This window comes from Colletes latitarsis, chromosome 9, assembly GCF_051014445.1.
Source record: "Colletes latitarsis isolate SP2378_abdomen chromosome 9, iyColLati1, whole genome shotgun sequence".
NCBI lineage: Eukaryota > Metazoa > Arthropoda > Insecta > Hymenoptera > Colletidae > Colletes > Colletes latitarsis.
The window spans coordinates 28,710,002-28,736,681 of NC_135142.1; the positions used below are offsets into that span (position 1 = coordinate 28,710,002).

Consider the following 26,680-nt stretch of genomic DNA (forward strand, 5'->3'; position numbering starts at 1 on the left):
GGCACTGATCTGCCTTTTGAACTGCATTGCACTGCCATCTAGTGTTCACCCCACCCGTGGACTAGTATGGTTTATGTGTATGTAGGTGTATAACATTTTACACTCATGGAGTTATTCACGTTATTAAACGAAATTTTGTTGTGATATGAAAAATATTATTAGATTTTACTCACCGATGTGATATGGCTCCTACAATTCAAACTAATGGTAGCACAACTGAAAGAGATAAACGTACAGCTAGGCCAGCAGAAAAAAGGTAAACAAGTTATCATAGAGTATAACCATAAATTAACATACTATGCACACTTGGTGTCTGTAAACATCTATTAGTATTGTATATGTACATCAAATTGTAATACTTTGTAATTATTTTTATTGCAGATCCGAGTTAATATGTAGAGTTAAATATTGTAATACATTGCCAGATATTCCATTCGATCCCAAATTTATCACATATCCCTTTGAATCCACTAGGTAAGACTTATATGTTTAAATTTAAATAATTTTCTGAATAATTTATGATCAAATGATACTTTTAGATTCATTCAATATAATCCAACATCATTGGAACGCAATTATAAATACGAAGTATTGACAGAACATGATTTAGGTGTGGAGATTGATCTTATAAACAAAGATACATATGCTGGTGATGTTAATGCTCAATTAGACCCTGCAGATGAAAAACTCCTAGAAGAAGATGTTCTTACTCCACAAGATTCTAAAAGATCAAGACATCATGCCAGAAGTGTGTCTTGGCTTAGACGTACAGAATATATTTCTACAGAGCAAACTAGATTTCAACCACAAACTGTTGATAAAGTTGAAGCTAAAGTCGGTTATAGCATCAAGAAGAACTTCAAAGTATGTTCATACTTTTGTAGTTTAATGTATCTTTGTACAATGGTGCCCACTTAAGTGTCCGCGGTTATCCCCACTTCTTGGAAGCGAAGCGCCAGCTATTGTATCTCACTCGCACTTATCCTCTTCCCTTATCTCCGTTGAATTCGGAGAAGTAACCATGCCCACTTAAACGACCGCGGCCGGTCCCGAGCGCGAACAATTAAGTGGGCACTAATGTTACTGTATCAGAAACAGATTTGCATTTGTATATTTATATTTTCAGGAAGAAACATTATATATGGATCGTGAAAGTCAAATAAAAGCTATAGAAAAGACATTTGAAGATAACAAAGTATCAATTGAAAGACATTACAGTAAACCAAATGTGGTACCTGTAGAAATTTTACCAGTATTTCCAGATTTCAAGGTATTTTAATAATTATTTATAAAATATTTAATAATTGAAATATTTCAATTTTTTATAGCATTTTTATTATTTAATTTTAGCTGTGGAAGTATCCTTGTGCCCAAGTTATATTTGATTCAGATCCAGCTCCAACAGGACGTTCTGTGCCTGCTCAAATTGAGGAAATGTCACAAGCCATGATTCGGTAAAATAACATAATGCATATTTATCTGTTTTTCTGTTAGTAGGACACAAATATTCTAACGGAAATGTTGTTTTAGAGGTGTAATGGATGAAAGTGGCGAACAATTTGTTGCTTACTTTTTACCTTTGGAAGAAACATTAGAGAAACGCAGGCGAGACTTTACAGCAGAAATTGATTATGCAGATGATGAGGAATATGAATATAAAATGGCTAGAGAATATAATTGGAATGTTAAAAGTAAAGCTTCAAAAGGATACGAAGAAAATTATTTCCTTGTTATAAGACAAGATGGGGTATGCAGAATTAATTAAATCTAATCGTAAAATGTAATCATAAATAATATTTTATCATTTATGTTGCAGGTATATTATAACGAATTAGAGACTCGCGTACGTCTTAGTAAACGTCGTCAAAAAGTTGGACAGCAACCAAATAATACAAGATTGATTGTAAGGCATAGACCACTCAATGCTAATGAGTTTAAGATGCAAAGATACAGGGAAAAGCAATTGGAACCACCTGGAGAAGAAGATGAAGACGAAGAAGAGGAGGAGGAGGAAGAGGAAGAAGAGCCTCAACAAGAAACTGAGAAAGCTGATGAAAGAGGTAATGTTACAGAGTGCTAATATTTTTATTTCTTATATGAAATATATTACTTACAACGTGTATCTATTTTAGAAAAATCCGAAAACGAAGCCGGATCCAAAGCATCATCTAGAGCATCTTCTAGGGCATCCAGTAGAAAATCTAGATCTCGTTCGAAGTCTGGTTCCAGATCAAAATCTCGATCTCGATCTCCGTCAAAATCCAGATCTGGTTCCCATTCGCGATCTGAATCACGGTCCCCTTCTAGATCACACAGCAAATCTAGATCAAGATCCGGTACTCCACAATCGAAAAACTCTTCTAAATCAAGGTCCCGGTCGAAATCAGCTTCAAGATCTCGTTCTGGTTCGCCAACTAAATCTCGATCTGGATCTCCATCGAGTTCAAAATCTAGATCAAAGTCGAGATCTCGATCGAGGTCAAGATCAGGCAGCGGCAGTGGCAGTGGTTCCGGTAGTGGCAGTGGTGAGAGTGGTTCCGAAAGTGAATAAATAATTAAGAACTTTTCGTTAAAAAGTAATTAATGCTACTGAAAAAAAAAATTTTAGTAGTATTTGCGGGTAAACTGAAACAATTAGACATTTCTTAAAGCCACTAATGGACTGTTATTTTGAAAGCGTTTCTTCATTATATGTATATAATGATCGTCATAAATGTATGGCATATTACGATACAATTAAACAGTTGACATTAATAAAAAAAATTACGATTTATAAAGATCGTTATAAATTATTATTATACGTGGTGTTAACAAAAATATGAAACATTTTTTCAGGGTTAATTTGATATGTCAAAACAATGAAATAAGTTTTTTATCAATTTCGTACGCGATTTTGTTAATACCTTGTATATGTATAATTCCCATGGTTGGTTTCATCATTGGTAAGAGAACGATTAACGGTAAAGGTCAATGAAAACTTTTTATTTCCGTAACTCTGTTTATCTCCTAAATATAAAACTATTGTACTATATCACAATAAGCTATAATACACGTACGGAAATGATGCAGGTCCTTAATATAAATACTATTTAATAAAAATGTACAACAGATTGATCTCATTCGCATACGAAATTTTTCATAAAATACACTTGGAAAGTGTGAAATTTTTATTCCCACTACACGAGTATAAGGGTAGATTTCACATCCATTTTAGAATACCAAACACAAGATAAAATTTGTGTCTTTGTTTACCCATGAAATTAAACGTTACGTAACATGATGTCTCGTTTTTTCGTGAATTCATTTTTCTCAAATAACAGTAGTCGGGGAGATGTATGCATTTGTAATACTGATACACTCGAACAGGTTATATACCTGTTCCGTTTTATCTATTGTAACAATTCATTTATTTAAGTACCGGAAACTGCTTGTACTAGAACTTGCAATAAAGGATAGCTTCATGCACCAGGCTCTCGCGTTTTTCGGTTATCCACCGCAAATCGACTCGAACGATCGATAGATCAAGACATAGTACTTGAAACATTTTAATTTCCACAGTTGCTATGTTTTGAAATGTAGTTATCCTTTATTTGTGTCGTTTGAGTAAGCGCGTAACTTCATGCATTATTAAGATCTTTATTTTTTGGCTCGTTTTCTTACCGTCCTTTTACTAACTCCAACTTTTCCAAATAATAAGTCTCTAATTATTTTTATCTATAATAAAGCATGACAATCACGCTGTAATGTCGTCACTAGTGATACTACATTTACTAGAAAAAAAATATTTTATCTGTCATTAATTCGTTTGCGCGCCATGTCAAAACGGGAACAATTGTACATTAAACCTTTCTTACAAAATTTACGAGCAGTTCTAATGCTGTTGTTCATGTAAGTTATTTCAGCGCAATCCTCTTACTGTCTCATTGACCTCTTACTTTTTCTTCATTACCTTTCTCCCAATTTCTCCTTCGTAGCATTCTAATTTGATCACTTACTCGCGTTACGTATTCCGATTTAAGTTTTCAATTATAAATGATCGGATTCGAACGCCATGTTGGTAACGCCGTTCATAGTAGGTACTTCCGACTTTTTCTCGCCAGTGATCTGCCATTTCGCTATCTTCGAGTCACTTTCTTCTTGGCTTTCGACCTTGCTCTTCGCTTTCTTCTCTTGCTCCAAGAGTTGACGATCTCTTCGATGTTCCGTGTACAGCCAGCTGTTTGTAAACAATTATTTACGAATATTGATTTGTTAAACATTTTCCTCGTACGATAAGAACTATTAAATCGGTCAAAAAGTCCAATTATAATACATATAATTTGCTTTATTTGTTCTCAATATACTTATAAGAATAGGTCTAAATGGCAGTCTTTCTACTGGAAATTTCTTTCTAATTCAACCCTTACAGTAGCAAAGATATTAAGGAGGCCTGTTTCTAACTTGCGTACTCCCAACATCAAAATGACTTTCTCACCGACCTAATAGTTTTCGGTCATTTGGCGACCAGAAGCAAAGTATGTTGATAGCAGCATCCTGGCCGTATGTCGGAACCGGAAAAGGAAGGACTTACAAAAACGCAAAGACAGCTGGCATGGTCATGCAGGCACCAACGATGAAGAACGTCCCCGGGAATGTTTTCATGGTCGCGGCATAAATGGAACTGTACATTGGTCCGTAAACGAGCGGCATTAGCGATTCGCAGACGCCAAATAAAGAGTTCACTTTGCCTATAAAACGATGGAACAATTATTACAGGATCTTTCGCGATCGAAGAATTTTTTTCATTTCGGCGTGTTTCTTGCCTCGATTAATTGCATTTCGCATATCCCATTATGTAAGATGGAATCGATAGATCGGCGAGGCCGACGCGATCGGTGGAAGATGAAAGAAGGTGGAACGAAACGAGTCGATGAAAAAACATGGTCAGGAGACTCTTAGATCATTAAGCAGACAGGAAAGCCTCGTTAAGGCTTCGTTCGTACCGAGAGAAAAGTTCAGGGAAAATTGGTTGGAAACGACGTCGACTCGTTAGAAGACACGATCAAATAAAATTATTCTATTTACACGCAATTCCGAGAAAACGAGCCAAGACGAAGGTAAACGCGTTGAAATATATTCCGATTAGGTCGAAGGTTACGCGTTACGCTGGACCAGGTGTAAACTGTCGATTAATTATATAATTGTACAATTCGTTACATTATCGCAGACACTCTTGTCACGCGATTGTTTATCATCACCTCTTTAACTGATTTTATCACCGTCTTATGCAAATTCAAGTATTCCGTTAATTATATCAGACAAACATCTCTAGTGTGCATGATGCAGTAACCACGTTCACATAACGGTACCTGGTAGATGCTCAGTAACATCATTCTGCTATGTTGCGGCGATAAATAACGCATTTGCATCCACTTACCGAGTTCGTCTGTTGACACTAGCTTAGATACTATCGATCTCATCGCTATAAAAGACGTTCCATTCACGATTTCAACGATTGCCCCTGGAATTAATTGCATCGTTATTGTTTCGTTAATAAACGCTTCCGGGATTTAGTTATTTATAACGTTACGATCGCGTGATAAATTAGATTTACCCAAGTAGATCATCCAGTCGGTGGTCGCGAACGCATAAACGAATCCAGCCAATATTTTGCTCATGGAACTCATGATACCCACGATCGCATCGTCGATCTTCAAAATGTGACTGAACACGCCCACGGATATCGCGGTACCTGAAATAAAAAAATATTCTATCAGAAAAATACAGGCGAGTAATCTCAACATTTATTCTACGATTAGCAGAAATTTTTCTCGACTCTTCGATCATCTATCTTGCAACAATTTCAGCGTCTGTCAATTTTCTTCAAGGATACGTGATTACACGTTTCTACAATCGCACAATGCCGGATCAACGACTCTGTCCATTGATCGACGCTTTTATACGGTTTTGTAATTCGTAGAACTCCGGATTTTCACAATCCGTTCCAATGAAAATAGTGGACAACAATTCCGCTCGACAACAATGCTGTTCATTGCATAACCGATTCTCGTTGCTTTCATAGTTCGATGCACAAAAAGGCAATCATCGAACAACGAGTTTTACAAGCTTTAACGCCTTCTTTGAATTCGTTTAAAAGATTTTAACAAAAAATTTAAGCACCAATGATTGAAAGTGAAACGTAACGACGAACAGTTCGTTAAAAAGTCTGTTAGAAGGGATAGGGCAAATTCAATTTACGATACTCTGCGTCGAACGCGCCGGATGCATGGAAATACGTTTTGATGCACCGCATCAGACAAGCATTAGATGCAATCTCACGTGCAAAATGCCATTCGTGCTGTACTCGGTTTCCCCGAGTTTCTCTATATAATTTCGATTCTACATTAAAGAGAAAAAGAAACCAGTAATTCTAGCGTCGATGTAGAATTAAATGTCATCACGGAAATTGATCGTGAAAATGATGGTATTTATTAACGCCATTGATTGTAGCGTTTTTTTTTTAACGTAATGCGATTTCATTACTTGGAAGGCAAAAATTATCCACAAATCTCTTACTATTAAATGTACAAGTTGTTCGTAGGATATAAGTATTATTATAATTATGTGTGTTTGTTTATATTTACACATACAGAGAATTAAGATCAAGACGATTAGAAATTATTATTTAAAAAAACAAAACCATGACTTACCAATTAAATTCGTAACCATGGCGAACGTGGTGAACATGCTGAACATTACTTCGTTCCAATGGTATCTATACCTCATGTAAAGATACATCACCGCTATTTCACCTGAAATTTAAATTGCATTAATTTATCGATTCGCGGTTGCTTTGCCCCGTTCTTAAAACCCCTACGAAACGATCGAACGAATTGGTTTATCGTAGATCCTAGATTCGTTCGATCAATCGTTTCTAGTAACTTCGCGTTCGAAGGGAGGTCGAAAATAAAAATTACAACGCTTACGTCGCGGTTTCAAAACCATGGGTTGAAGCGAATCCATGTGGGTGGGACGGTTCCGTTTGCACAGCATGAAAGATCATGGTCAAAGCGTTTTTCAGAATTGCAGTTCGCGTTCAGCGTCTGCAATGTTGCATTGCCGTCAGCGACGCAGTCCGTAATGGGTTTAAAAATTAAGTTGAAAATTATAGGCGGAAGGCCAACGTTAGCCGTGAGGAAGAACGAAGTTCCTTCGTAGTATGCAAGTTTTTGCTCGGATAAATTACCAGAACAACGATAAAACGGTCCACGGTAATATCATGGCGCCAGCTAGTAACATTCTTTGAGTTCCTCCAGCAGCCTTCCGGCAGATAAATCGTGCCATCCACCCTAATCGTTACAATTTTACTGAAACCAGAATCTTGTTGGATCACGTTTGCTGTACGTTTCGTAAAAAATCGATGGATGTCATTGTGCCCGGTGATAATTATAATTTTGAGCTACAATGGACGACAATTACGCGTGCGTACCGTTTCGATACTCTGAAAACTACTAGTCAGTCTTTTGAGTCGATCGTTTAAAAACGATGATTTCAATGTTTCCGGTCGTTACTTAAGACTGTCCTGAAAAACAACTCGTACATCTATGAAATTCTCTTTCTTTCGGGTATTTCACCTCTTTACGAGAAGTTTTAACATCGTGAGAATCGAATACGCAGAACTGCATAGATCGAAAACGATCAGCGTGACGCGCCATGTTACCGCTCAAGGATATTTTTATCACCATAAGATTTTCACAAACTACTGAGAAACCGCGATACGAATTTATCCCGAGTAATTTCGACGCGTTATTACCTGACATTACATAAGAATGAACACAGCGTTATACAACAAGTTCGTTCATCAGGGCCTCCATTTAATCGTTTCCGTCGAGTTTGGGTCATTATCACATCATTGTCTTGTTTTCCTTACGACCGTCCATTTGTCGAAAGAGAAGCTCAAAATACGCGCGAATCGATTTATCTTATCCTTCGAAAAATCAAATACGATTTATTTTTTCAAATAAATACGTAAGAATTAATCCGTTTAGAAAAATTGGAGAAGAGGGTGGTGTCCGTTTGGGGTGCCTTAAAGCGATCGTTGCATCCCACACACGCACATATGAAAGATACGTTCGTAGTTTATATATAAGAATATTTAACTAGATTGTATATTCGCTCGGAAGAGCTGATAACTAGGATTCCCCAAGCCAAATCGAGGATTCAGGGAATTCCGACTAAGAACCTAATTTTCGAGTTGACTCAAGTGAGAATAATCTGCAGTTAACACGAACCTACACGATAATTCGTACGTGTTTCATTACGAATAAGCAAGACACTCGAAAATTGTTCGACACGAGTGGGTCAAGTTCGCTTGCACAAATGACGCGGATTTTTTAACTTCGACCTTGATTTCTCGCTCTTACTATAGACACGTGAACTTAGATATTTCTACGATCAATGTTATCTAAACACTAGGAAATATTATGCATCGAACGATCTGACATTGTTGCGTTTAATTATACCTGCTGGAGAAAAATTACCATGCAAATGATAATCGATCGTCGTTCAAGCACAATTAATCCTCTCCGACGTTTAACGTAACTTTGATTAAATTTTCTCATTTCGAACACCGTCCCAGAATACTCTAACGGGAGATTTTAATTATCGTCATCGTCATCGAGCGAAAATAATCTAACACGAAACTTTGATTGCTTCTGCAGTAATTACGATGCTACATTTCCGAGGTATTTTCATAAATAAATCGTAGACTCGATCGTGGTTCGAGCAGTCTACGTCTACAACATAGATCTGCACTTGTCTGTATATAAAAGTAACGGCCCCAATATGTTACAGCACGAACCCTTCGAACCACCAAGACTAGACTTATTTCCGACGGTCAAAGATCTGAAATTACATCAGAGTACTTAAGTAATCAGACGGTATTAGCATACGTACGCTCAGAATATAGTTCTAATAGGTATGTTGACTTCGCACATACACTACCGGTCATAAGTTTGAAGCCATCATCTTCATTGTCACTATTTAGATTACTTCTGACGAACAGTTGCTACCTTAGCGAATGCTTTTTTTTTACTAATATTCATAATGATTGTTCGACGATCCCATTATGCTATTTGTAAACCGACGATGTCTCTTTGCTCGAATCGAGCCGCAAAAATAAACGTAATTAGAACCGATCGATCAAACTTAATACTTGACGTCTTCTTCAAGCAACTCGATGATTCTGATAAATTCTTTCCATCGACTTTGACAATAATTTTAAGGTACGGGGGGTAATACTGTTTATAATCTACGTTTGGTGCAGCACGAAGTGAAAGTGTTACCCTAAACTCTGTTTATTTATTTCGAATAGACACGCGAGTATGGAAATAAAGAATTCACAGTAACGAAGCGGTGGAAGATTGTGCAATATAGGCAAGGATTTGTTTAATAGGGCACGGATTTGCGTTACAGCAACGAGCTCGTTTCCACGCGTATCGATTGTCGCTGAAATTTTTTCCAATAATCGTCCTTGCCGTTACCATCGACTATAATAATAATTATTACTGCGATCGATGGTCTAGTAACTTTTACTGACAAACGATAGGACCACGCAGCGGAGTTTACTATGTCGAAAGAGTCCTTAGGTTGATCGAATTAACAGCGTCGCTTGATTTAATTAGCGTACACCAATTGCATGGTCCAATTACACAATGTTTCAGATGATTGGTATTAATATGCTTCGGTCACGTACCGACCGTATTGATAGATTAACTAGCTTGCTGTGTTCGAACACCGTTGCCTTATCGAATCAACGATGAGACTTTGTTAACCGTTTTACCCTATATCTCGGAACGAATACGAACGTCTACGAAATCTTAACCGTTTCGTACCGAAAATATATAATAAATAAAACCGTCCCATCGAAAATAGTATTAAGAAACAGAAATCTTACGAATACCCGCGTACACCTAATTGTTGAGCATTGAAAATCAGGAAGAAGTCCATTATACAAAATTGTAATAATCAGGATGATTACTCGTGCCGTTTTACAGGTCGGACGAGACTGAATGAAGACCTAACAAAACATTATAATGTCGAGCACATTAGCAGTCTAATTAAATTATGACGAGGACGGTTGCCTTGAATCCTCTGTTGCAATACGAATTCGTGATGCGCCAATAATCCGTAATTGACGATGCAAAGAGGCACCGTATTGTCATTCAAGATTAGCAACCCGGTATTTCGAGAGAATGAGGACACTAAAATTTCTACGTTCAATCGGTGTTTGAAACATTTTAGGGAACGTTACGATATCGCGACACGTAGTTCGTCACTTATAAGGCACATCGATCGTACTTTCGCTAATAAACGTCCCTCCGTATCCACCATTCATAGAATCGCGTTTTCCAAACCGTCGAACGATAATCGTAGTCTCGAAGCTGATTGCAAAGCATTTTCATAGTCACTGTACACCATTTTTTCCACTTTCCCTCGGTTCGCTTGTCGCGATCGAATTATTGCAATTACCTACGGAAACGTGGAAACGTACAGTTACCGCGATAGAAACGGACAAGATTAACGAGAGTTACGTGAAACTCTTTCCACTTTCATTCGATCGTTCGATGTATACTGTGAGAGAGAAAGAAAGAGAGAGTTCGGATACACCTACGTGTTCCACGTTTTGCAAGGGAATGCAAAACAAAATGTGGATGGTTGAGACAAATTATGCCGGTTATTGGACGAAAGTTTCTGCGGTTCGTTCGATAACGAGACAGCTTTCGATGATTTTTAATCAGAGAAATTCCAATTCGAATAAAAATCGCAAAAAATTATACAAAAATATCGAAGATTCCATCGAGCTCGATGTCGATTCGCGCGATAAGCTTCGACGAGTTTCTCGCGTTCGAGCGTCGACTCAGAAAATCGTGAAAGTCGACGAAAGTAACGTCGAACGATAGATCGCAATAAAAAAAAGCCGCGTTTCGAGACGAACGGAAGATCGAGTTATCGTTTGACCGCGTTTAGGCGATCCACTGGAGCGTAGAGCAAAGAAATAATTGCACCCGATGAGAGCACTCTCGTTGAAAACGATCCGCGCGCGTGCTCCGATCCGTACGAAGTGTAAACATAAAAGCGTATACGCGTAACTTGCAACGAAAGAGAAATCGAACGATGCAGGTTTGGCGGGAAAAAATTGCGGTAGATCAAAACGTGTTTACGTTTCGTTATTTTAGACGTCGGATCACTCGTACGGACTTACGTAAACTCAGTTTGCTCGTGTTTCGAAAATAATCGGTATCTCTTTAGAAAAACGAACGCATTACCGGGAACGCACGCGTTGGTCTAGATCTCATCGATCTTTAAATAACAATTATTCTTTCTGTATGCATTACCATCGGAGGTGAAAGTTACAATATTGTTTCCATAGAAATTCGAGAGATTTCAGAAGTTATATATATCTAAGAGTTTTCGTTTGTTTTGAATTTCCATGTATCTTAATCCATTCGGCTATTAACGCAATAAATAAAATGCAATTCGTGTGCTTAACGGGTGATTCGTCCTGGAGTTTTCCGATTCCGTATCAGCTTTCGTGCATTCGTTCGCGGAACGACGAACTCACCGTAAAGCGGTCCGAATACAACCATGACGACGATCATCAGCACCACGACTCTCTTCTGTCTATTGTTCCTGCCCTGTTTGAAAGCCACGCGAAACGTTTCCTCGATGTGTTTGAACGCGAAGAAGTCCAAGATCGAGTCGCACAGGGACATCCTCTTCTCGTCGGTTTTCTTCGCTTGGTTGAGATGCGCCCTGGGCGGCTCCTTGATCACGATCAGCCCGTAAACAAAGCTCAACACGTAACACACGGTCGATATGCTAAAAACACCGTAGAAGCCCAGCTTCAAGTACAATATACCGGACAACGCCATACCGATCGGCACACCGAGCGACAAGAAAACGTTGGCGGCACCGATCCGTAGCGTTCTCGACTCCACGGACGTGATGTCCGCTATGTAACTGAAAACACCCATGAACATGGTGAACCAGCCGCCGGTCAACGACGGCCAAAGGGCTTCGAATACACCGGTGGCACCCATTGGCACCTCGTAGAAGAAATACGTGCATAGAAGCATGCTGACGCTGCTGAGGAACTCGCCGACGATCGGCAGAAGCATGCAAGGCTTCCTCAGGCCGGTTCGGTCGCTCCAAGCGCCCATGAAGAGGATCAGTATCGTCGGGAGGCCGCTGGTCAGGGCTGTCTTCCACGTTTGCATGCCGGCTACCAGCTGTTGAACAGCCGTTTCCTCCGCCTCGTAGCCGGTGGTGTTTCTGTTCGCCAGCGCCGTGCACACCTCGTCCGGATAGGCCAGGTTCACCCTGCAGGCCTTCTCCAGGCTGAGATTCTGCGTGGCCAGGGACGCGAGCATGCACGGTATCACGTAGCAAGCGATCATGGGTTCCACGGTGATGTTGCTGGTGAAATAGGCCCATTTCTCCCGCAACGTCATCGACTTCCAGACGACGCCTTGGTCGGACGCGTTCACCGAGTCACCGCGTTTCTTCTCCACGGTGGTGCCAGCCACCGGATCGTTCGGGATAGAGTCAGCCATCTTCGTCGGGAAGAGGCTGTCTATCGAGCCTCTGACTATTTACGAAAGCGTACGGACCCAACGTACACGCGCGGTGTGTGTTCGAACGTGCACACTATCTCGTATCGAGACGCTTCAGAACCTCTCTCGGGTGAAGTCTCCAAGCGTGTCCGATGTTCAGAGTCATGCGAGCCGGTTTCAGGAGGATCGTCAACGTCGGGAAACGGTCGGAGGTACGATCGTCGTCGACGAATTGATCTTTCGAGCTGTTGGAGATTATCGTTCCTCCGTTGAACAGTTACGAACGTTCGATTATTTCGTATGTGGTTCCTGTTCCACGGTATACACCGCTTCGATAGATTTCACAGCCGGTCCGCGGGAGAGACCGTCTGGCCGTCTACTCCTGGCTAATGCACCATTGTGCATTGCGATACGCGTGTCACCTCCTTCCCTTCTTCTTCCTCTCGACCACCTCCTGCACCGACTCTTCCTCCACCACCTCCTGTTCCCTTCTTCCGTCCCCTCTAATCTCTTGGCCCTCTCCACGTGCGGCGAGGTACCCTCGAGTACGTCCACCTAGTCCGCTAAATACGCGTTGCTCGTCGAAACTTCGACGGTACAAATTGTTTCTGCGACGATGATGCCCAACCACGCGCTGTCCCGGTTCCGCGACGCTTCCGATTCCGCTCTCAGGGGCTTTTCAGGTCAAGGTTAGCCATCGCACCTCCGAAGCAAAGACACGTCGGCCTCTGACTCGATCTCCTTCTTCGTCTCCTTTTGACGATTTGAGAAATCATTCGTGAGATTTGCACCAGCTGAGGACTCTCGAGCTCATTTTGACGATTCTAAATCGCACTGATCTGTATTTTAGAAGAAGGTCGAGTCGCTGAATATTGTTTCTTTTTCTTTCTTTTTTAATTCGGTGTAAATCGTTACCTTGAAAGTGGCAGGAAAACGTCCCTCTCATTATATGTAATATCGTATTACTCATGCGTTTCAATGTTCTAGCTGGCTGAACATGCGGCAGAGATAAGGAGATGGATTTCTTTATCCTTGTTGCCTTATTTACAAAATCCTAACCCGGGCTTGTTTCGGTTCTCTGTTCTCCAATCTGTTTCTTCTCTCAAATGTCACTTCCTTCAAGCATACAGCTCGTTGTTTTAGGTGCCCGAAGGGGAATCGAGCGATTCTACATTCTTTCCAACAGCGAGAGAGATATGTAAACAGGGAGCACCGTTGAAATCGTCATCCCTGGTAGGCCAGAGTCGAGGTGCCGTTAAATGTAGCAATTTGTTGATAAAATAATCACAACGGCTGTCTTGTCTTCTACGGCTAGAACCTATTTCAGGCAGGGCCGTCCCCCTCTGAGCACCGCCACCTAGAACGATAAATCAAAGATTGCATTAAGTATACCGACGACAACGATTTGCTCGCGGGATCTTTCTGGTCCCGTAATGACGTTTGCTGGGCGGCCAATTGTGACGAATTGGCAATTACGTTACTTCATTCGTACGTGCTTCGTGGGCTTAAGATTTTTCTAGACCTTCGAGCGGACCGGGTTCCGTAGAAATTCGGTCAATGGTCCCGGCAGTCAAATTTATCGTTGAACGCTCGTGGATTTCCATGGTACTCGAAAGATGAAATTCGTCGAGATCGAAATAGATCTGGAAGGGAATTAATCGTTCGGGCACGAAGCTTTTCGGGGAAATTGCTAAAATCGTAGGACATGTAGCTGGATTCGATATTTGAGTTACGGCCCTGGCACTTAAGTTGATCGTATGACGTCTTCAAGTGAGTAATGCTCGCAATTCGAGTGATGCTATAAAAGTATTCGATCCAGGGCCGTGACAGACCCGTTGTTTTGATGTTTCACCGACACATCCGCTGTCATCGCATGCTCCAACTCGGAATAAACCGTTTCAAGGGTCAAATGCTACAGTACGTTCGAATGCTCGGTACACTTGCATCCTTCTTCTCTTTTACAACGTCGTGCACGAGATAATTACGTTTCAATTATCGAATCACATGCAATCGCGTCAACTTCTGGTATTGTATTTTTAACGAATTTCTTTGGCTCTTAACACGCAAGCACGTAGATCATAACAATTTCTTCGACTATTATCGAGAACTATTATCCAATTACCCTTGGCAAAGCTGGATCATCTTTTTAAAAAATCTACTTTCATAGATTTGCAAATTTCAATGGGCTAATAATATGCAGCAAACAAATTAAGATTTCTCTGAGCAGAGTTTTTAGTGTCGTCGATAACCTTCGCGTTAAACGCGTCAATGATTTTTAGGTTTTGCCTCTTTTTGTACAAGATACAGGAAGCAGTATATTTTATGGTAAGTCGTAAGGATAACCATTTGTAGTACGATATTGATCCTCTTTAGTATTTATTTCTTATTTATTGTTATTTCCTTCGTTAAAAAATTGTTACGTTTAGGCGAGAATCGAAGGTTCAAATATAATAAAAACATTAGTCATGTATTCTATGCGTATAACAACGATCGTAACCTTAGTTTCACAGTAATTAATTAAGTACGAGGACTTCGTAGTCTTTGAAGGACAACTCCTCTCCGTCGAAGGGAATGTAGAGACAACCGTGACTGGGTTGGACCTGCAAAAGAATAACATCTCTCATTGCTTGGAACCACGGTCAGTTACGACCCCTTACGTTTACGCCATCGTGTGATACTAGGAACAGACAATTCCGACCTTGCCAATTGTTTGGGATCCATTATGGAGAACGCGGCCAACATACAGAGACTCTCCATCAGAAGTCTGTCCTGCGACTATCGCATCGTTCGGAATATTGCCGTTGCTGCTGAACTCCCATGCGAATTCACCTAGGCACAGAACCTAAAAAAACGGGACACATTAAAGATACATTCAATTTCAAATTTTAGAATTCCACCCTTAGAAATTAATAACTAGAAATATTTAAGCCTTGACGAGTGTTCAACATTTATCAAGAAATTAAGAAATCGATCGAAGCGATTAGAATTCAGGTAATAGATTCTGTTAGTCAATGGAGGGGGACTACAAGTGTTCGAGCCCCCCTCTCCCTTTTACCTGCCACTCCATACACGTATGTCATTTCGCTCCAAATCAATCATTTTTGTATTTGTTATCACAGATTTGTTTAAATATGTGATGGCCCGTGTAACTTTGCTAACTTGGCAGTTTTCACTGATTTTAAAACATGACCTGCTATCTGAACTATTACATACAAATATTCTACTGCGTATTTAACACGTCGATGTATTGATACGATATTGTAAAACACACGTTTCGTTCTGCAAACCATCACTATCTTCGTATCTTGAGCAAACAAATTTTCGATCGAACATTGGATAATCGAAAATATAAGTACACGACGCGCATAATCGGTATAATCGACGATGATAAATTATCGAATTGAACGACATTACGGACCAAGAATTAAAGACTAAAATTTACCGGGACAGCGGTAGAGGAAACAGTCACGTAAAAAGAAACTTCGATGCAAATCGCACGAAGTGTGTTCCTATTTTACGAAGCAAAACGGCTTCGCCTTGACACGAAATCTCAATTCCGTGTTTGCATGAGTCGACAGGCTACTTCGTTCCATCAGGAAATTAAGTTCATTATAGAAAGGATTTATTATTTGTTAAAATCATCGAACCGGCTAGCGTCTCCACTAGTTCGCCTTGAGTTTAATCGGTTTCTCTGCTACTATCCCGAAGGAATAAGAAAAGATAGCGTCGATATCGGAGATTTACCTATTGATCGTCAGATTAGATTGCTAGCGAATAGACACTAATATGGGATCGATTTCTAACTCGAAATGTTTAACTCTTTGCAAGATAATGATCTGGAAAGAATTCGTAATGAAAAATAGGAAACATAGGATTAGATGTTACGTATGATTCAAATGTATAATGTTTTTCAAAAGCCATGCATGATTTTAATTATAGAGAATTAATGAAGAGAAACGCGTAAACTTGTCGCGAAGTACTCACTTCGAAATCGTATTTAGCGTGTTCCTCTCCGTTGTGGCACACGTAAGCAACGCTTTTATCGGGAATCACCTTTGCCGGAAGCATATCACCTTCGTGGAAGGCTCTGCCGACGAAGATGGTTGTTCCGTCGGCGTCTCGTCCTCCAACAACTGCATTTCCGGGTAAACTTTGCTCCGCACTTCGACGAATCCACCTGTAAGCTTTGGTGCAAACAATTGCTCAAACTGTACCAACTATATCATGCAAGATGTTTACAAGTCAACTGTCTCTCATTTAATATCTACAAATGACATTGTAAAATTGACATGATATTTAACACAGACTTTTGACATCTAATGTTATTTTTCAACAAATTATAATAATTAAACCAGTCATAAGATAAAAGTATAAATACATGTTTATCTAACATTAACGCTACGAACTGAATATAACAGCGTTAAGTAATTCCCGATAAGATTATTATAGAATATATTTTTATAGTTGATAAATCGATAACTATTAAAAAATGTTCAGAGATTCAAAAAGTTTTCAAACTTTAAATATTCCTGATTGGTAGAATTGACTGTGCACACCTGTAACACTTACCTGGCATCTTGTAGTCTGTTTCGTCTGTCCCTCGAAGAAGGAATGATGCTTATCTTGTATCAACACCTGATTATAAACTGTCCTAATCTTATCGTAAATGTGTTGTAATATTTGTATTCTTTAAATCGTATGATAGAACACCTTCTTCTAAGAACATTGGATAAATTGATTAACGGTATCATATTTGGAAACTTTTCGGTTCAAAGTATTTCTCACACACGAAAAACACTAACAAATTGTTCCGTTATAACATGTTATTATAAATTGAAATTTATTATTAATTTACGTAATATACATTGATTAGGTATACACAACTTATATGTATTAGCTTACTTAGAGCTACAAATTTTGTTCATAAATAATACAAGAAAATTAGAATATGTTCCTGCATACAGGGCAGGTGGATTTCTGGCTTGTACTGAACCACTTATACTGAAAGTAAAAATGTAACTTTCAAAAATGATTTCGATAAAAACTGTAAATATTATAGACACAAACATACCAGACAAGCTGTATGAAACTTCTTCCGGCATGCATCGCACAATAATTTCGGGATTTGGTATGAACTCATATGGAAAATACTGAAACATATGTAACACTCTTCAATACCGGCGAATTTCTTATCAAAATTCTTTTTCCACAATGCAAGACCATCCCATACAGATCCATTCTACACAGAACAAAACCAATATTTGTAAAATGTCCTCTTCAGAAAAAAACGTGATCTAATTATTTATCAGTATTAAATCCTTACTTGATGTCTAAGAAATATGGACAACTGCATGTGACAATTTCGCCAATTTGCACTTCCACCTGTATGTTGTCCAGGTTTGACTGTAATTGGCCCCAAAGGATGATTAGTCGACAACGTGATAGTAAGCTCCAATTTCGTTTCATCCATTTGATACAAGGCTACAACTTCACGGAACGTTGGATGAACTTTTACTTGCATATTTTCACTAATATGTAGCTTGTTATTTGAAAGCTCCTCTTGACAAAGCATAGGGCTAATATAATGCGTTGTGATCTTGTCTACTGCAGCACTGACCCTACTGTCACTAGTGCTCCACCATTGTCTTACCAATACTGGCAAATGCCTTAAACTATTTGTGTACAACCAGCATACTATATGATCCAATCTCCATTCCGTCCAACTTTCTATAAAACAATGAGAATAAACGAATTTTGTAAAGAAATTTTATTGGAAACAAATAATAAGCACGAGTACCTCTAAAATCGAGAGATGGTTCTGTAGAAAATATCTCTGTTAATTTTGCACCTTTATTCTTATTATCTTGGAGTACCTCTACCGGCATTAAACGGAATATGTTATTTAATAAACTCGGGAAAAAATTATCTCTGCAATAATAAACCATTATAAATTTGTAAAGAATTTCTGTCAAGTAATAAGAAAGATTCAAAAAAACGTTAAAAGAATTTTACTGAAGTATTTCGCTATACTGATACAGCAGATCTCCATGAGCATTCGCACACATGTCTAATACAATAGCCCATGATAACAAATACCCCACGGTGTACGTGTAGGAATCCGTGTATGGTTGGATAGTACAACTAACTGTATCACATAATCTACAAAAATATCATGATGAACAGTATGCTCCTTCGATCGTGTGCTACGTGAAAACTTACTTGAAATCCATCAAAATAGCGTTCACGATGTTCTGCGTACTTTGCAACACGTCTTCCAGTTTTTTAATGTTCAAAGTATTTGCATCAAAGTTTTCTAACTCCACAGTTGCTTTGTCTTGTTTCACAAGCACCGGTACTGCGAGTTTCAACAAATGATATGCGCCCAATTGTATACTAACTATGGGAGACTGAAATAATTTTAGCGACAATTGTACAGTTTGGTTCAAATCAACGGATACTTCGGGAGATACGTTTGATTGATTTTCGAAGAGTATATTTCCGTTTGATGTTTTGACTGCTTTTCCTAGATGATCCAACACTATGACAGGTTTCAATCCTGTTGTTTTTTCATTATAAGAATCTGTACAGTTTTTAACAAATTAGAAAAGTCAACAATTATAAACTAGTTTGCCATTCTATTTTTTTAAAATAGACATACTTGCGTAAAACATCCAGAATTTAATAATTCCGCTTTGTATAACACCAACGAAAAAATTTTTCCATTCCTCTAACAACATTTTAGGTAAGTCTGTTATCTGTCCTTGTTCATATTGCTTAATTAAATTCTGGAACGCACGGTAAAGCTGACAAACGGCTACTGTCAGTGTAGATACCTATAATAAGACAATGAAGGAAAGTACATACATTAAATAAAATTAATAATTTATTTTTCATAATGTAAGTTATTATATGTATACACACTTTGAAGTCATTAGCGTTCTGTTCTGATTTCGCAATGGTTAATTGCCACAGAGCCAAAGATATCGTAATAAAATTCCAGTGTTCGAATGTTAAATTGGATGGAATTTGCGTTATAAGTTCCGTTAAAAATCTTATAACTTCCAAAGGTAAAGTTAGTTTTTCCCACGGAATCTGTGAGATGTCACTATAAAAAAAAAGAAATACGAATGTATATTTCATAATTAATTGGACAAATCTTACGAAATTTTATTAAGTAAAATTATTATAGATACCAATCAAGAAGTAATAGCATAGGGTTTTCCTTCTCATACGATATTAATTTTTCTAAAATTTTAGAATAATTCAAATTGGTTTGTTGATTAATAAGCACATTTCTTGCTGCTATCAATGCATGAACATCATCTGTTGTTATTGAAGTATCTTCCGAACTTCGAAGTTTTGACAGAATCTAAAATAAAGTATTCTGTCATTATATAAAATATTAATTTATAATACAAAAGATTGTAAATTAATATTGTACTACCTGTTGTCCTTGAAGATACATCTCATTATTTGCAGTAGATGCATTAATATTGCTGTAAATTTGAAGTAGTTCTTCTGATTTATTGTTTATGCATAATTCAGTGCAACAAAAATGTATTATGTATGGTAACATACTGCCATAGTTTGAATAATTCCTGTATAAATATGTTCAAAATAAATTTAGTAAAGAATAAAATTAATGATCAGTCATGATAGAAAGAAGAACCTACATCTTTATATGATTCACAATTTCAGTATAAATGTCTTCATTAATATACATTTGTGTTTGTTTAAAACTAGTTTGAACAGTTGTTAAAATATTAATTACGTTGCTATAATGTTTAGTCTGAAAAAGATTAATTAGTTAAGCATTACTTCCATTTTTTACGATTAATTAAATATTGTAATGCTATATATTATTATACTTGCAGATTTGTAATAATTTGTATAAATTCGTCCTAAAATAATTGTATATATAATATTTATTAAAAGATTTGTAATTCCTGGTAAATTCATATTATGTATCAATGATTTTTCAATATTCGCTTCCTTTCCTTCATCTTCTTCTTCATCTCTGTTTTTTAATCTTGAGCACAGATTATTCAATAAATTTGCATTAAATAATGCCCATTTTAAACAATTCTCAGTATTATCTATTACTGTAGTACTAATTAAATCAATGGACATGGAATTTTGATAAATCTGTATCCTCTGATCAAGAGTGGATACATATAATTTACCACTTATTACTTCACCATAGATAATTATTCCAGTTACTTCAGCTATCCATGCATTTATATTCATATCTGTTAAAAATGTTAAAATAATTTCTTGTTTATAATCTTCATTTATATGGACCTGGTTATTAATTATAACTTCAAGAAAATCAGCTGCTATGTCCACCAATATTTCTTTGGTATGCTCTTCGCTTCTATAAAGCATTAATCATGTTATAAAACAAACAAAAACATTTCGCGCATAATAATAATTATCTTACGAGTTATATATCTTCTTCCATATAATGGCTGCAAACTTTTTAGTCAACTCCATCAGTGCTGGTTGAGCTAGTTTTTGAGTAGCTTGCAGAAGTCCCTTTTTCCATACATCATGCATTATTTCAATAAAAGTGGAATTGTTACTAAAATACTCTTGAGAACATAATTCAAAGAGCGTTTCTAAAACATGTACAGCTCCTAATGTTAACTGTTTATGAGTCCATGTCAATGGAACAATACAAGAAATTAATTTTGCGAAATGTAATAAACACGTTTCATCCACTTCATGAATTGAATTACAAAGTATAGATAGAATTTCATTGATTGCCTCTTCTTTTATTAATAAATCTAAAAATTATAATAAATACTAATATACATGTTATTTTTTGCTACATTAATAAAATATAATGCAGTTAAATATAAAAACTTACTGCCATCATTAGAAGGCTCAAAGGCTAATAAAATAAGATTCTGATTTTTCTCTAATTCAGAATAATTGCCTGAAGCAATTTCTTTTACTAGATCTAACAATAAACTAGTCATCCTAGATTGTGAACACCATTTTTTTACTACTGGATCGTTTCTATGTTTCTTTGATAGAGCACAATATAGAATACTTCTTATTGTTACAATATCTTCAAACTAAAAGTACATTTATCAAAATATTAATCTGTACAATTTTATAAATTTTTACAAAATTGTGAACATTTTTTACCTGTGTAAGTGACTTTAAAACATCATTTTTCTCAGCATCATTCATGTACTTAATGATATTGAATATTAATTCTACTATATCATCTGTTCCTAACGATTGTTCCAGTAACCAACTTCGTAAAATTTGATCATAGAAATTGAAGAAGTTTATTTTTATTTCCGAAGACTCTGATAGGTTTGTAAGTTCTTCACTTTCAAAGCATGTTATAAGCTTATTTAAGCGTGTGATATACTTTTTAGTGCGATGTTCTGTGATTTCATTGAAATATTTTATATAAAGGGAATTAACAAATTTATTTAACTCAGCAAGGAATGCAGTATCCTCATCAATTTTTGTATCTTGAGTTTGAGACTTAATTTTTATATCCTCTTCTGAATTAGAAAATTTGACCTTTAAATTTTTACGGCCGTATACAGGTGCTGTCTTCAATGTAATCAAGAACTCAATTTGAGAATTACTCGTATCTGATTCAAAATTTTTGGATGCGTCTATGATTGAATTGAACAGCGCATTGAGTTCACGCCAAAATTCTTGTATTAAGTAGGAATATGATTTGTAATCTTTGTTATATCGATTTTTACTCCAATACCGCACTAAGTGTGTAATTTCACAAAAAAGAATTTGTTTCATAGGAGTATTTTCCATTAAACATATTTCTAGGCATGGCATAAGCTGAAATAATTCAGTATTAATTATAAATACTCCCCCTGCACAAAGAACTGCATTAACATTCAATATGGATAAATGATATAAAATAAGAGACCTGTTTTTTGAGGAGTGCACTGCATAAATCTTGATTATTAACATTTAGAAGAATAGAGTAGCGTAAACATTCAACAAATGACGTTGCTATTGCAAACATTTCTGAACGGCCCATTTGTACGTTTTTTACGGAAAATCTAAAAAATACATTAACGTATTTCAAAATAATGTATAATTTAATATAAACAATAAATTATTAATTATACTGATGACGTACCCTTGTCGCATATTATCAAAAAAATTTATGTACAAATTATAAGCATTAACATTTAGTTTTGGAAACTGACTGATAAATGGTAACAAATTTGGGTAAACAATACTAGCACAACATTGTCCTCCACTTCGTAAAACATGCCATAGTTTTGGCAATACTAGTTTTTCAATGCTCACTACACAATACCAATCCTAATAAAAATGATTTCATATAATTCAATTAGACTTACTATACTGAATACTGCATAAGTAACAATTATTTACCGGTATTTTATTTATAGTTACGAGCACACATTCCCATATAGCAGACAAGAGTGCAGGTTCTGTTTCATCAAGATTATTCATAATAGTTGTTACAGTTCTCTTTTTTTCCTCTTGCATCAATATAGCAGTATTCTCAATCAGTGATGTTAACACATTAAAAAATGCTGTTTTAACAGATAAAGCATCATACTTCTCTAACTTCCAAAATTTGTTATTGTTTATAATTTTTTTATGAATATCGATCATTTTTTCAATCTCCTCAAAAGGAATTTTCTTTAAATAAAAACTATAAGCTTTTACACTTGCTATTAACAACCTTTGGTACTTTGCTTCCATTTCTTCTGCAGTGAGACTCCTAATAATATATATAAACTGGTATAAATATTAGTTCCTACAGTTGATACCACTTATATTTCATAGTTATAAAACATACTTTTGCAGAGACAAAGACTGTGGTGTATGAACAGTAATGCTATTACAGATATATGTTAAAATTTCACATTGACAATGCACAATAGCATTAATAACTTTTTTTGGTGAAAATGTGTCCTATATATAAATAAAAAATCTCCTGTTAAAAAGATATACTCAGACTTTATCAATTTCATGTGTTTTATAATTAACATTTAACACATATTCACATTGAATGAATTAGTAGCAGCTGATGCAGCAGGGGGGTATGTATCATGTTGTGAAATGAACCAAGCTCCTGCAAGTTGTTTCAAATATAATGCTATACCCTTGCCTACACGTTTCACAACAGCTGCATGTGCCAATTGTGTAGCTTCTCTAACTTTATGTTCTATATCTATAGCTAAGGTACAATATATCCGTGGCCAAAATGGTAACATTCCTTCAACAGCTGATATTTCTAAATCTCTACATAGAACAACAAATTCTTGCAAAGCCTGAAAATATAATGATTTAATTTCAATATTATTTACATATGTGACAACAATCCCATCTTACTTTATACTTAGTTGTTGCATCTTTTTTATTCATTTTTCTCAACACTAGTTGGAAATTACTATCAACATTGCTCATTTCTATCTCATTTATACTACAGAGAGATAAACCTGGTAATACAGGTACATATCCACCATCTTTCACAGCTGAGAAACCAACAAAATTTGGCAATGCAGTACCCAGAAGTTCTGCACTGCGGCTGCTATTTGATGGCTAAAAATGACAAAAAATTGACAATATTAAGATGTATTTCATTAAGAAATTTTGTTTTAATAGATCAGGCAACAAACAATATGGACATATTTTAGTACAGCGATGAACAAAAGCTTTGAATTACTCCACTGTTTTGTAAATAATGCTTGATTAAATCACTACACTATTATCATTTCTTTAGAAAGAGAGTAAATTTAATTTCGAGATTTGAAAAATTCTCACAATAACAAAACTTAACCTATAATTTTTTTAACATTGTGCTTTATTATTGATATGGACTTTTGCTTACTCTTGCATTGTTTTTTGTTCGTTGCGCTTGTTTATTCTTCCCCATGATGATTACCCCAAGAACAACATCAAACAATGGATCTTGCAATTCTACAATAATTTTACGCCTTTAATTTTCTGCCAGAACCACGTTTGTAACAGCTGATTTCTCAATATTGACAAATGAAGTGTGACGTATACACGTTCTAATCGTAATATATCTTTTGAAATTTAATGAAAAATTGAAATTAACTAATGCATAATTTTTCGGTTTTATGCAATTTGACATTAATACCTTGTTAAAAAATAGTATGCATAAAAATTCTGTTAATCATTGTAAAAAGAAATGGTATAATAGAATATGATGATATATTGCATAAATATGATAACATAACAAGTACTACATTAAGAACAACTATTTCATTTTACACCAAGTAAGAAACTATGAAATGCATGTAAATATTTCTTTTTCTTATTTTTATATTATGAACACATAAGTTTTTGTTACAGGTTAAGGAAACTATCAACCATGAATGTTGGAAACAAATTGGGTCAAAGATTACTATTATCATATTGTTCTTTCACATGTATTTACTTTCCTGGTATTCTAATATTACTCAAACTAAATGATAACTTGTATAATGTGGGAAAATACAAGTTTATTCCAGTACTATTAATTCTGCTTTTTGCAGAAGTGATTAAATTATTATTCCCTATGTTTCATTCTGAAACAGTAATTATAGGGAAAACTGAAATACGGGCACCCTCAAAAGCTAGAAAGTATTGGTCAAAATACTTGAAAGAAATTTTTAAATTTTTGTTAGCTGCTTTTCTTTTGTCTGTTGTATATTATATAGTTATTATATTATTTGGTGCTCCTTTATTTATGCATCATGAAGAAACTACTATGCTTACACTCACACTGACTACTCTTACATTTGTTCCTGCAAGTCTGCATTTAGGAGTAGATGGTGTGTTAGAAATCATGACAGGAGCACAGTCACAAAAAGGTAATGTTTTAGCAGATGCTATCAAAACCAACATTCAAACAACACTTTTGGGTGCATGGTTAGGAGCTATTGTAATTCCATTAGATTGGGACCGTCCATGGCAAACTTGGCCAATACCATGTGTGTTAGGTGCTCTTCTTGGTTATATGATAGCACATTTTATTACTCTTGCAAAAATATTACCTATGTTAAAATTAGGTAAAAAGATTCATAGATAAATATTAATAATTACTCAGATAATTATATATTATAGTATTATGAATGTCTGTCATTTTTGTAAATATAGCAATGTGTATATGTAGTCATTCATTTCCACATTAAGAAATTGTATAATAAACTGATGTCTTACACCAAAATAATTCCAGCTATTAATTCCTGTTGATTTAGTTTCTCTAGAGCAATTTGTCTTGCATTTTATAAGGTTTCATAGTTACAATGGAACAAACTTGTATTATTGTATATATATTGCAGTATATGTGCCAAAAGTAATTAATAGACCTATGTAAAAGTTATGAAAACAGCTAAAATAGCAAATAAATGTTCTATATAAGATAAGCACATTATATACCTATAAAATTATTTTATAAAGTTTCTAATATTAATTATATGATAATGACTGAGATTAGTAATATTTGTTACACATTCCGTATGTAAGTGTATGATTAATAAATTATCAAAAAATTAAATTAATATTTTTGGATATTAACCTCAGAATATGAACATCCTACACAACATAATTATTGGATAAATACGCAGCTATTAGCTCGGTGTTACCCGCGATGAAGAACTTTCGTCGCGGGTAACATCAATTACCGGGTCTCACCACGAGGAGGTTGCTGCGAATAAGAGACCCGCCCTAACCGAATCTAAAATCTAAACCACTCTTCATTACTGAAGATTTTTTGAGAAACTAACAAACAAAAGTGCAACCAATAAAGGAAGCACCCAATAAACGATGAAACCAACAAAAGAGTAGAGTTTTCAACAGAATTTGCCGGATAAAGGCTCACCACAAGACACAGAAGTCAATCAAGTGATTTTTACAACCAAAACGAAATTTCTCAATAGAATTAGCCTTTCTAACACAATGGCTAATGTGGACAACCAAACACTGTGAAGTGTTCACTCTTTTCTTATAACCTGCCTAACAAAATATATGAAAATATCTTCTTTCTTGTTCTTTCTTCCTTGTTGCATCTTCCTTGTTGTTTCTGCCAATTGTTCATGATGATTTTTTAA

General features: G+C 36.2%; 5 protein-coding genes across 6 annotated transcripts; 2 read left to right on the plus strand and 3 right to left on the minus strand.

Moving 5' to 3' along the window:
* The first annotated feature begins 57 nt into the window (after nt 1–57).
* On the plus strand, nt 58–2,703 carry Atms (RNA polymerase II-associated factor 1-like protein antimeros). Its single transcript, XM_076772659.1, has 8 exons — nt 58–256; nt 382–474; nt 540–864; nt 1,127–1,270; nt 1,351–1,454; nt 1,531–1,747; nt 1,817–2,060; nt 2,133–2,703. The coding sequence occupies exons 1-8, from the start codon at nt 183–185 to the stop codon at nt 2,549–2,551; spliced, it is 1,620 nt and encodes a 539-aa protein (XP_076628774.1). The 5' UTR covers nt 58–182; the 3' UTR covers nt 2,552–2,703.
* Nucleotides 2,704–2,907: 204 nt separating this feature from the next.
* On the minus strand, nt 2,908–13,290 carry LOC143345489 (putative peptidoglycan muropeptide transporter SLC46). Its single transcript, XM_076772657.1, has 6 exons — nt 11,603–13,290; nt 6,690–6,791; nt 5,594–5,731; nt 5,417–5,500; nt 4,571–4,727; nt 2,908–4,216 (listed from the first exon to the last, which is right to left on the minus strand). Exons 1-6 carry the CDS (start codon nt 12,591–12,593, stop codon nt 4,027–4,029), a joined length of 1,662 nt encoding a protein of 553 aa, XP_076628772.1. The 5' UTR covers nt 12,594–13,290; the 3' UTR covers nt 2,908–4,026.
* Nucleotides 13,291–14,938: 1,648 nt separating this feature from the next.
* LOC143345404 (natterin-4) lies at nt 14,939–17,330 on the minus strand. Its single transcript, XM_076772493.1, has 4 exons — nt 17,163–17,330; nt 16,578–16,777; nt 15,292–15,435; nt 14,939–15,193 (listed from the first exon to the last, which is right to left on the minus strand). The coding sequence occupies exons 1-4, from the start codon at nt 17,167–17,169 to the stop codon at nt 15,107–15,109; spliced, it is 438 nt and encodes a 145-aa protein (XP_076628608.1). The 5' UTR covers nt 17,170–17,330; the 3' UTR covers nt 14,939–15,106.
* A 74-nt stretch (nt 17,331–17,404) lies between these two features.
* Ltn1 (E3 ubiquitin-protein ligase listerin) lies at nt 17,405–24,876 on the minus strand. The gene is made up of 22 exons (XM_076772490.1): nt 24,454–24,876; nt 23,955–24,164; nt 23,627–23,893; nt 23,419–23,534; nt 22,986–23,340; nt 22,726–22,913; nt 22,510–22,645; nt 21,747–22,418; nt 21,463–21,673; nt 21,034–21,379; nt 20,466–20,967; nt 20,267–20,382; nt 20,038–20,191; nt 19,787–19,962; nt 19,515–19,698; nt 19,252–19,426; nt 18,813–19,173; nt 18,606–18,752; nt 18,391–18,521; nt 17,917–18,320; nt 17,665–17,832; nt 17,405–17,594 (listed from the first exon to the last, which is right to left on the minus strand). Exons 1-22 carry the CDS (start codon nt 24,496–24,498, stop codon nt 17,535–17,537), a joined length of 5,124 nt encoding a protein of 1,707 aa, XP_076628605.1. The 5' UTR covers nt 24,499–24,876; the 3' UTR covers nt 17,405–17,534.
* Pig-f (phosphatidylinositol glycan anchor biosynthesis class F) lies at nt 24,271–26,090 on the plus strand. 2 transcript variants are annotated; one of them, XM_076772491.1, is made up of 3 exons: nt 24,558–24,621; nt 24,742–24,865; nt 24,942–26,090. In XM_076772491.1, the coding sequence occupies exons 1-3, from the start codon at nt 24,615–24,617 to the stop codon at nt 25,657–25,659; spliced, it is 849 nt and encodes a 282-aa protein (XP_076628606.1). In that variant the 5' UTR covers nt 24,558–24,614; the 3' UTR covers nt 25,660–26,090. The 2 variants fall into 2 exon arrangements, with proteins under 2 accessions (XP_076628607.1, XP_076628606.1); XM_076772492.1 differs by lacking the exons at nt 24,558–24,621; nt 24,742–24,865 and adding an exon at nt 24,271–24,352.
* The last annotated feature ends 590 nt before the right edge of the window (nt 26,091–26,680 follow it).

What these genes read in the sequence shown, in the direction of transcription:
- Atms (XM_076772659.1), top strand. Translation starts at nt 183, where the DNA reads ATGGCTCCTACAATTCAAACTAATGGTAGCACAACTGAAAGAGATAAA. An exon ending in GCTAGGCCAGCAGAAAAAAG is followed by an intron (nt 257 to 381) that starts GTAAACAAGTTA and finishes TTTTTATTGCAG; the next exon opens with ATCCGAGTTAATATGTAGAG. An exon ending in ATGTCACAAGCCATGATTCG is followed by an intron (nt 1,455 to 1,530) that starts GTAAAATAACAT and finishes ATGTTGTTTTAG; the next exon opens with AGGTGTAATGGATGAAAGTG.
- LOC143345404 (XM_076772493.1), bottom strand. An exon ending in ACGCTAAATACGATTTCGAA is followed by an intron (nt 15,436 to 16,577) that starts GTGAGTACTTCG and finishes CCGTTTTTTTAG; the next exon opens with GTTCTGTGCCTAGGTGAATT. An exon ending in GATCCCAAACAATTGGCAAG is followed by an intron (nt 15,194 to 15,291) that starts GTCGGAATTGTC and finishes ATTCTTTTGCAG; the next exon opens with GTCCAACCCAGTCACGGTTG.
- LOC143345489 (XM_076772657.1), bottom strand. Translation starts at nt 12,593, where the DNA reads ATGGCTGACTCTATCCCGAACGATCCGGTGGCTGGCACCACCGTGGAG. An exon ending in TGTATTCGGACCGCTTTACG is followed by an intron (nt 6,792 to 11,602) that starts GTGAGTTCGTCG and finishes TTTAAATTTCAG; the next exon opens with GTGAAATAGCGGTGATGTAT. An exon ending in AGTGTCAACAGACGAACTCG is followed by an intron (nt 4,728 to 5,416) that starts GTAAGTGGATGC and finishes ATCGTTTTATAG; the next exon opens with GCAAAGTGAACTCTTTATTT.
- Ltn1 (XM_076772490.1), bottom strand. Translation starts at nt 24,498, where the DNA reads ATGGGGAAGAATAAACAAGCGCAACGAACAAAAAACAATGCAAGA. An exon ending in TGAGCCTTCTAATGATGGCA is followed by an intron (nt 21,380 to 21,462) that starts GTAAGTTTTTAT and finishes TATAATTTTTAG; the next exon opens with ATTTATTAATAAAAGAAGAG. An exon ending in AGAACGCTAATGACTTCAAA is followed by an intron (nt 19,427 to 19,514) that starts GTGTGTATACAT and finishes GTCTTATTATAG; the next exon opens with GTATCTACACTGACAGTAGC.
- Pig-f (XM_076772491.1), top strand. An exon ending in ACTATTTCATTTTACACCAA is followed by an intron (nt 24,866 to 24,941) that starts GTAAGAAACTAT and finishes TTTTTGTTACAG; the next exon opens with GTTAAGGAAACTATCAACCA.